The sequence below is a fragment of the Siphateles boraxobius genome, unplaced genomic scaffold (genome assembly GCF_051911475.1).
Source record: "Siphateles boraxobius isolate OS27281-9 unplaced genomic scaffold, OSU_SipBor_1 48, whole genome shotgun sequence".
NCBI classification, from domain to species: Eukaryota; Metazoa; Chordata; class Actinopteri; order Cypriniformes; family Leuciscidae; genus Siphateles; species Siphateles boraxobius.
Genome location: NW_027509119.1, coordinates 431,838 through 442,500, shown reverse-complemented (window position 1 = coordinate 442,500; position 10,663 = coordinate 431,838). Strand labels below are relative to the sequence as shown.

The 10,663-nt window shown below is 44.3% G+C and overlaps 1 protein-coding gene across 8 annotated transcripts in view; it reads right to left on the bottom strand.

Moving 5' to 3' along the window:
- The window catches only part of unm_hu7910 (un-named hu7910), a 52,080-nt gene that overhangs the window by 13,332 nt on the left and 28,085 nt on the right, over positions 1-10,663 (bottom strand). For 4 of the 8 annotated variants that reach the window (XM_077201515.1, XM_077201508.1, XM_077201511.1 and 1 more), the window contains 6 exons: positions 10,214-10,270; positions 7,477-7,512; positions 7,248-7,394; positions 5,620-5,705; positions 5,450-5,536; positions 192-342 (listed from right to left, as the gene is read on the bottom strand). In XM_077201515.1, coding sequence (XP_077057630.1) covers positions 192-342; positions 5,450-5,536; positions 5,620-5,705; positions 7,248-7,394; positions 7,477-7,512; positions 10,214-10,270 — 564 coding nt within the window. The remainder of the gene's footprint in view (positions 1-191; positions 343-5,449; positions 5,537-5,619; positions 5,706-7,247; positions 7,395-7,476; positions 7,513-10,213; positions 10,271-10,663) is intronic. The other 4 variants (XM_077201509.1, XM_077201512.1, XM_077201510.1 and 1 more) reach the window with 2 other exon arrangements.

The window sequence follows — 10,663 nt, the reverse complement described above, 5'->3', positions numbered from 1 at the left end:
TTGAAATAAAAAATTGGATGTGGGGGGTGGGGGGTGTTATAAAACATTATAAAAATAAATGTTTTTCTTCAAAACAATTCTGACCAGTAACAGTAAACCGCAGCTTGTGCATTTCGAACGTCCCAGTGAGTACATCGGGCCTTTACTAACTGGTTTGTAATTGAAACAAATGAACAGTGAAAGTGAAGTACCCAAGAACTGCTGTCTGTCGGCTCGTCTCTTCAGCGACGCTTTCACCAGATCAGGAGGAGCGTCTGGGAGATCAGCGGCTTCTCTGTATGTGTTCACAGCCTTCAGGAGCAGCTCATTACTGCGCTTCTTCTCTGCAGAGTCATCTTCTGCCTGGACACACACACACACACACACACACACACACACACACACACACACACACACACACACAACACACTTCTCAGAAACACACACTACTGTATGTGTTCAAAGCCTTCAGGAGCAGTTCATTACTGCGCTTCTTCTCTGCAGAGTCATCTTCTGCCTGCAAACACACACACACACACACAGACACACACACACACACACACACAACACAACCCAACACACTCCTCAGGAACACGCACTCCTCAGAAACACGCACTCCTCAGGAACACGCACTCCTCAGAAACACGCACTCCTCAGAAACACGCACTCCTCAGGAACACGCACTCCTCAGAAACACGCACTCCTCAGAAACACACACTCCTCAGGAACACGCACTCCTCAGGAACACGCACTCCTCAGAAACACGCACTCCTCAGAAACACACACTCCTCAGGAACACGCACTCCTTAGAAACACACACTCCTCAGAAACACGCACTCCTCAGGAACACGCACTCCTCAGAAACACGCACTCCTCAGGAACACGCACTCCTCAGAAACACGCACTCCTCAGAAACACGCACTCCTCAGAAACACGCACTCCTCAGGAACACGCACTCCTCAGGAACACGCACTCCTCAGGAACACGCACTCCTCAGAAACACGCACTCCTCAGAAACACGCACTCCTCAGAAACACGCACTCCTCAGAAACACGCACTCCTCAGGAACACGCACTCCTCAGGAACACGCAATCCTCAGAAACACGCACTCCTCAGGAACACGCACTCCTCAGGAACACGCACTCCTCAGAAACACGCACTCCTCAGAAACACGCACTCCTCAGAAACACGCACTCCTCAGAAACACGCACTCCTCAGGAACACGCACTCCTCAGAAACACGCACTCCTCAGAAACACGCACTCCTCAGAAACACGCACTCCTCAGGAACACGCACTCCTCAGAAACACGCACTCCTCAGAAACACGCACTCCTCAGAAACACGCACTCCTCAGGAACACGCACTCCTCAGAAACACGCACTCCTCAGGAACACATACTCCTCAGGAACACGCACTCCTCAGAAACACGCACTCCTCAGAAACACGCACTCCTCAGGAACACACACTCCTCAGAAACACGCACTCCTCAGAAACACGCACTCCTCAGGAACACGCACTCCTCAGGAACACGCACTCCTCAGAAACACGCACTCCTCAGAAACACGCACTCCTCAGGAACACGCACTCCTCAGAAACACGCACTCCTCAGAAACACGCACTCCTCAGAAACACGCACTCCTCAGAAACACGCACTCCTCAGGAACACGCACTCCTCAGGAACACGCACTCCTCAGAAACACGCACTCCTCAGAAACACGCACTCCTCAGAAACACGCACTCCTCAGAAACACGCACTCCTCAGAAACACGCAATCCTCAGGAACACGCAATCCTCAGGAACACGCACTCCTCAGAAACACGCACTCCTCAGGAACACGCAATCCTCAGGAACACGCACTCCTCAGAAACACGCACTCCTCAGGAACACACACTCCTCAGGAACACACACTCCTTAGAAACACACACTCCTCAGGAACACACACTCCTCAGGAACACACACTCCTTAGAAACACACACTCCTTAGAAACACACACTCATGAGAAACACGCACTCCTCAGAAACACGCACTCCTCAGAAACACGCACTCCTCAGGAACACGCACTCCTCAGGAACACGCACTCCTCAGGAACACACACTCCTCAGAAACACACACTTCTCAGGAACACGCACTCCTCAGGAACACACACTCCTCAGAAACACGCACTCCTCAGAAACACGCACTCCTCAGAAACACGCACTCCTCAGGAACACACACTCCTCAGAAACACGCACTTCTCAGGAACACGCACTCCTCAGGAACACACACTCCTTAGAAACACACACTCATGAGAAACACGCACTCCTCAGTAAAACACGCACTCCTCAGAAACACGCACTCCTCAGAAACACGCACTCCTCAGAAACACACACTTCTCAGGAACACGCACTCCTCAGGAACACACACTCCTCAGGAACACGCACTCCTCAGAAACACGCACTCCTCAGAAACACGCACTCCTCAGAAACACGCACTCCTCAGGAACACGCACTCCTCAGAAACACGCACTCCTCAGGAACACGCACTCCTCAGGAACACGCACTCCTCAGGAACACGCACTCCTCAGGAACACACACTCCTTAGAAACACACACTCATGAGAAACACGCACTCCTCAGAAACACGCACTCCTCAGAAACACGCACTCCTCAGGAACACGCACTCCTCAGGAACACGCACTCCTCAGGAACACGCACTCCTCAGGAACACGCACTCCTCAGAAACACGCACTCCTCAGGAACACACACTCCTCAGGAACACACACTCCTCAGAAACACACACTCCTCAGGAACACACACTCCTTAGAAACACACACTCATGAGAAACACGCACTCCTCAGAAACACGCACTCCTCAGAAACACGCACTCCTCAGAAACACGCACTCCTCAGAAACACGCACTCCTCAGAAACACACACTCCTCAGGAACACACACTCCTTAGAAACACACACTCATGAGAAACACGCACTCCTCAGAAACACACACTCCTCAGAAACACACACTCCTCAGGAACACACACTCCTTAGAAACACACACTCATGAGAAACACGCACTCCTCAGAAACACACACTCCTCAGAAACACACACTCCTCAGGAACACACACTCCTTAGAAACACACACTCATGAAAAACACGCACTCCTCAGAAACACGCACTCCTCAGAAACACGCACTCCTCAGGAACACGCACTCCTCAGGAACACGCACTCCTCAGGAACACGCACTCCTCAGAAACACACACTCCTCAGGAACACACACTCCTCAGGAACACACACTCCTCAGGAACACACACTCCTTAGAAACACACACTCCTCAGAAACACGCACTCCTCAGAAACACGCACTCCTCAGGAACACGCACTCCTCAGGAACACGCACTCCTCAGGAACACGCACTCCTCAGGAACACGCACTCCTCAGGAACACAAACTCCTCAGAAACACACACTCCTCAGAAACACGCACTCCTCAGAAACACGCACTCCTCAGGAACACGCACTCCTCAGGAACACGCACTCCTCAGGAACACGCACTCCTCAGAAACACACACTCCTCAGAAACACGCACTCCTCAGGAACACGCACTCCTCAGGAACACGCACTCCTCAGGAACACGCACTCCTCAGGAACACGCACTCCTCAGGAACACGCACTCCTCAGGAACACGCACTCCTCAGGAACACGCACTCCTCAGGAACACAAACTCCTCAGAAACACACACTCCTCAGGAACACGCACTCCTCAGAAACACGCAATCCTCAGAAACACGCACTCCTCAGGAACACGCACTCCTCAGGAACACGCACTCCTCAGGAACACAAACTCCTCAGAAACACACACTCCTCAGGAACACGCACTCCTCAGAAACACGCAATCCTCAGAAACACGCACTCCTCAGGAACACGCACTCCTCAGGAACACGCACTCCTCAGGAACACGCACTCCTCAGAAACACACACTCCTCAGGAACACACACTCCTCAGGAACACACACTCCTCAGGAACACACACTCCTTAGAAACACACACTCCTCAGAAACACGCACTCCTCAGAAACACGCACTCCTCAGGAACACGCACTCCTCAGGAACACACACTCCTCAGGAACACGCACTCCTCAGGAACACGCACTCCTCAGGAACACGCACTCCTCAGGAACACATACTCCTCAGGAACACGCACTCCTCAGGAACACGCACGCCTCAGGAAATTGAAAATTGAAAGTGACACGTGATGGCCAAGTATGCTAACCCATACTTGGAATTTGACCTCTGCATTTAACCCATCCAAGTAAGTGCACACACATTAGGAGCAGAGTAGTGAGTAGTGAACACACACTCACTGCAAACGTGGATACACACACCCGGAGCAGCGGGCAGCCTTGAGTGGCACCCGGGGAGCGATTGGGGATTAGGTGCCTTGCTCAAGGACACCTCAGTCATATTCCTGCCGGTACTGGAATCGAACCAGCAACCTTTGGGTCACCAGTCCAGCTCTGTTACCATTAGGCCATGACTGCCCCCAACACACACTCCTCAGGAACACACACTCCTTAGAAACACACACTCATGAGAAACACGCACTCCTCAGAAACACGCACTCCTCAGAAACACGCACTCCTCAGAAACACGCACTCCTCAGAAACACGCACTCCTCAGAAACACGCACTCCTCAGAAACACGCACTCCTCAGAAACACGCACTCCTCAGGAACACAAACTCCTTAGAAACACACGCTCACTAGAAACACACAATCATGATAAACACACACTCATCAGAAACACACACTCCACAGAAACACACACTCCTCAGAAACACACTGGAACTGCTTTCTACTGAAGCAGAAGTAGGAGAGTGATCATATTTTCATGCGAATTTTGGGATATTGCAATTGATGGAAACACCATCAATGTGCATAAATTATAAAAATGTGCATAAAAATCAATTGAGGCGGATACATCTTTTATCTGATGACACAACATGTGCATAAACTACGATTTACTGAATAAATCCCTCAATAAATCCCTCAAAAACTTATGTAGCTTTTCCTCAGCATCAGCTGTGATTGGATAACTGGAGTAACCAGCGGACCAATGGCATCGCAGCATCGATGGCAATGGCAAACGCTGGAGTCAAAGTGTGTGATCAGAATGATGTGGTTTAATTCCCTCCAGAAGCGTCTCACACACACACACGAGTGTGTTCCCGAACACCAGCGTCCGCACACACGAGAACACGACAGCGTTTACTGTGTTTCGTCTGACGCTCTGAGACACACTCGTTTATGATGGAGGGAAACGAGAAAGACTGCAGAAACTTACAGTTTTATTACTGATACACTGATTTTGTTCTCTTGAACACATGGAATGTAAACGCTGATTTATCCACAAATGTTTTGTGCGATTACAATTTTGCACAAAAGTTAAATTCACAACTTTGGATGAAAACATATCTAATGTTAATTTTCATGCTAATGTGTTACCTGAGCTTTACCGTATCGGCACCTCGGACTCTGTGGGAATCTCTGGACAAGAGCTTCAAAAGCTCGGAGGGATTCCTCAACTTTGCCCTGAAAGAAAGACAGACTTCTATTATACGGTCAACAAATTCAACAAAAAACCCTTATTCTGCCAGTATAGTATACGCTGTTACCTTCTTGCGTAATTTCTCTGCAGCGTTGATCTCAGATTTGATTGTTTTGTCAAATTTATTAAGAAGTTTTGGTTTCTTCTTTTTGGCTGTAAATCAGCAACATAGCATTAGGTTTAATTGAAAACAACTTAAAATGTAGTGTGTACTTTTTCACAATGAGAATCTATTCATAGCAGATCTGCAAATTCGTCTTGAAAACAAATTATTACAGTCTTTGATTGCATTAACAAATTGGAGTAGAAACATTTATATTATTAAAAAGACATAAAACTGCCTTATGTGCAATTTAATTTTGTCAATTTAAATCAATTTGACTACTAATTAACTGATAATTAAACTTTTTTAAATATGTTTAATTTTAAAGTTTAAAGGTGCAATGTGTAAAAATTTTGAGTATCTATTAACAGAAATGCAATATGACATCCATAACTATGTTTTCAGTGGTGTATAAAGAACTTACTTAATAAACCGTAATGTTTTTATCACCTTAGAATGAGGCATTTATATCTACATAACCGCGGGCACCCCCTTCTATGAAGGTCGACATATTGTGACGTCATGTTTCTACCGTAGCCGACAGCGAACAAACAGCGTTGCAGAGCGCGTTTCGTCACTACCTTGAAAGAGAAGAAGAAAGCTAGAAGCTAGCCATAAACACCGTGAGTAGTGACTTTTCCCTTGTCAGTGGTGTAAAATATGTAGTTGGATTGTTTCATGTAACTTAGTTCTTCTCCCTCGCTGTGTTATGGCTTTGCTATGTGGGGATAAATGTGCTGGTTACGTTCGTGAGACAGCTGATTAGTACTCTTGTCATTGACCGTAAAACAGTTACAGGAATCACGAACCCGTCGATCTTGGAAGCATTTTAAGTCGATCACGCAGAGTTTTCAAAATCAGAGAAAAAAAGCCTATTGTGTGTAGTAAATGGTGTCTAGGGGATGCGGAGGCGCGTGCGCTGTTACAATCACGTCATTTTTGCCGTGCGCACCTTTGGGCTCATGCGGACGCGTCGAGTTTAAACAAGGTTTAACGCTTTAACCAGCTCAGCCACAGTAACAGCTCATATTAGCCAGCTAAACTTTTACTACCCTATTAGAAAAAATATATAGTTGCATAGTTTCATGTGGTTCTTCTCCCTCGCTGTATTATAAGTTTGATATGTGGGGAGAAATGTGCTAGTTACGTTTGTGAGACAATCAGCTGATTACTATTATTATATTATATATTAAAACCCTTGATCCTCATCTGACTATGGCTTTGTAAACTTTATCCATGTTGTGGTTTATAATGGACTGTGGTACAGAAACAGTGACAATGTTACACACTCTTGGTTTACTCTGGTTATTCTCTGCCGTCTCAGACGACGATATGTTTGTCCAGTTTCAGCCACCGTAGCTTGAGCCCTTGCTAGTGGGTTGAGCCCTTAGTGCAACTCGCAACCGAACCGCTAGATGTCGCTAAAAATCACACACTGCACCTTTAATATTAATGCAATTACACAAAAACAAAATTAAAACAATTAATATTCTTGGCCAAGTGAATCCTGAAGTTTGTGTTTCAGCCCAGAGTTTATATTTCTGCGCATCAGCACTTTAACACATTACCCAGCATTACCCAGCTCAACACACCTTCAGTTTCTCCACTGGACTCCAGCTTAACTTCTCCTGTTAACTCTGCCGTCTCAGTCGTAGACTCAGGAGAGGAGGACGCTTTAAACACAGACTCGCTCGACTCTAATGAAGGCTCAGCACTGGGTGTAGATTCATGCGGAGAGTCTTTACAGGACACACATTTAGAAATTTAGCATATAAAAATAAATACATAAATAATACATGACTAATAAAATATTTATCTTACCATTGTTCTCACCGGGCAGAGATTCTGCATGTAACTCTGAAATGACAACATTCATACCTCTGTATATTAAAACTGTATATTAAAAGCCTTAAAACCATAAAGGTGTCTCCATGGCCTTTATGAAAATACAGATACCAATAACCGATAATTCTTTATATCTGAAAGCTGATAACCGATATATTGGCTGATAAATCTAAATCCAAATTTTATATAATTTCTGAGAGCCTGATTACAAAAAACAAGTCTCACCATTAAAATCCATGTCCCAAACACACAATTATGATGTTCTCATGATAATTGTATGTAGCCGATATGACACACTTGCGCTGCACATGTTGCACTTTACTCTAATTTCCTCTTTTAAAGTGATTCCAATCATATTTCAAGCAATTCAAAACCATCATGTTGAACAGTGCGCATCTCTGCCATTAACATGCTTGGCTCCGATAACTGCTTCTTGCTTCTAAATGTATTCATATTCTCAATAGGAAACACTATTGAGTCAGTACTGAGTTAAAGGGGTGGTTCAGGATTTTGGACATCGGACCTCATTTCCAAGTTAGCCTGGGTGTTGTTTATCAGTGGAGACAGTTTTCAAAAAATTTCCATCCAGTCATTCCAGTGTCATAGTTCACCGGTGCTAGGCTAGCGCGAGTCAATGGTTTCTGCTAGCCTGCCATTAAAAACAGTTTTACCCACTCCACAGTCCACCAAAAGCAAATACATTATAACGCCAGACTATCGATGTAAATGTCTGTTGAGAGAATAATGTTAGAAATCATACTACATGACTCGCATTGCAATAGATATACTTTGTTCCCTGTATTTATTAGCACAGTCTACAGCAGCGGCGGAGTGATATTAAGTTACCTAGGCAGCCGAGAGAGCCGGTCCACATGATGATCACGCGTGTGTATTTCCCTGCCGATGACATCATCACTACAGAAGCAGAGTATATCACCATGTGCCAATTCCTTAGTTTACAATCCAATGTTTCAATATCGATGTTCAAGGCTACTACTAGCTAGCTAGACGTCCCGACTGTAGTGCGCTTCTGTTCTGTGTTTTCTTTTCGGCGCAGTACTACTAACCGGAGCAAAGTAAACTTCCGCCGCTGCTGAGAAACTAGTTCCTGTAAATGTAATGCGATCATTGAGATGCAAGAATAGTTTGATTTCTAACATTATTGTCTCAACAGACATTTACATCGATAGTCTGGCGTTATAATGTATTTGCTTTTGGTGGACTGTGGAGTGGGTAAAACTGTTTTTAATGGCAGGCTAGCAGATACCGTAGACTCGCGCTAGCCTGGCACCGGCGAACTATGACACTGGAATGACTGGATGGAAATTTTTGAAAACTGTCTCCACTGATAAATAACACCCAGGCTAACATGGAAATGAGGTCTGATGTCCAAAAATCCTAAGTGATTTAAGTGAGCCATAAAAGTGAATGGGCATCAGAGAGTAAACTGTAGAGACTCCAGACACACATCTGTCCGACACTAGGTGGCGCTATAATAAGACAATTTTTTATTTTGGATATTCATTCTGGAAGCCTCAAGGTGCATTTTGAGCTGAGTTTTCCCACTGCGGTGTAATTTACATTCTGTAGGGATTTAGTCAAAGATTGAATATCTGTGTCTGGTTGCATAAACGGCTAAGACTAGTCTTAAAAACTTAAAGACTGGTTTTAACTTTTAAAAGAGTTGCAAAAAAGTGGATCGGCCTAATTTGAATAGGAAAAGTAAGAGTGATTACCTCTTACTAGTCTTGCTGCTAGTTCATCAAACTAACTATTATTAAGACACGTAGAGACTTCACATAGTGGCCAGGTTTATGCAACTGGCCCAGAGTTCTTTACCATCTATAACTTTTTACGACACTTTTAACCTTCTGAAAAACCCTTTTCGAACTCCTCTAAGGCCGTCGGTCCAATCTTCAGAATATTTTGCACACAGTAACTAGTTATCAAAAGAATGTTAATTCATTGAAAGGTAGCAAAGACAAGCATAATAAAAACTTGGTAAAACTGCACCTATAGGGGGCGCTACCACTATCAGTGAATGAGAAAATAGGAAAAACATCCTAAAATATCCTCCAATATGACTGCAGAAGCCCATCAAATTTCAGTGATTAATAACATTAAATGTGAATGGCTTAAAAATGGATATATTTGTACATCGTGTGAAAACGACTGCATGTTCCAAATTTTGTGAATATCTGTTGCAATGGGGTGCTATGATTTCGCTAATAACTTCACAACCGTGTGTGATATAATCACAAATCTTGTTCTTATAAGCCCTAACAAGGGTAAATCTCTTTTATGTTTATCTACACAATTTATCCACCACTCTAATTTAAAAAAATAAAATAAAATGTATTTTGATTTACTGGATCTGGCCCATATTGGCTAATATATCTATATTGTGTGTGAACAAAGTCAAAACCATTCAAATCTTTATATGCATGGAGGGCAAATCCTCATGAGGAAACATGCTTGGTTTCTTTGAACTCTTTCATTTCTGACGCTCTGGGAGTTTACAGTATATTATGCGATTTTTAATGGTTTGCGTGTGTACTGTTCGAATGGCACCGGAAGCATTGGACTCAGATCAGACATGATAATACAGTAATATGATAATACAGATAATACTCAGATTATGCATGACAAGTTGAGTCCTGCATGTGAGAATATATCCTAGTCTATGAATATTTGTTTTCACCGTCTTCCTTACCTTGTTCTTCTAAGGCGTTGTTGCTTGATGCCACAGTAACAGGCTTCTCAGTCAGACCTGTATGAATGTTGAGTAAAATCAGACACAATTAAAAAAATAGCTTACACTGTATCCTAACCAGACGTGATGCGAACAAATCAATCAAAGATTGCAGTGGTCTATGTGGTGTTTTTAAGATGCTTTAAGACAAATCATGTGTAAATTCATAAGTCGACAGCATTGCTGAGTATTTTCTCCTTAAAACTGCAGTGAACCAAAGACAGTCTCAAAAACACGCTTTGAAATCGCTGGTGTTTCTGACGTCACAAACTACCTTGTAACCAATAAGATCAACGAGTGGATCTCTGAGTGAGTGAGTGAGTGGAGGCGGGGCTCATTTGCATATTCATAGAACCACCTCGAATATTAAATGAGGCAAGGGTGTCGAATTACGTTCAAGATATTTTAAGG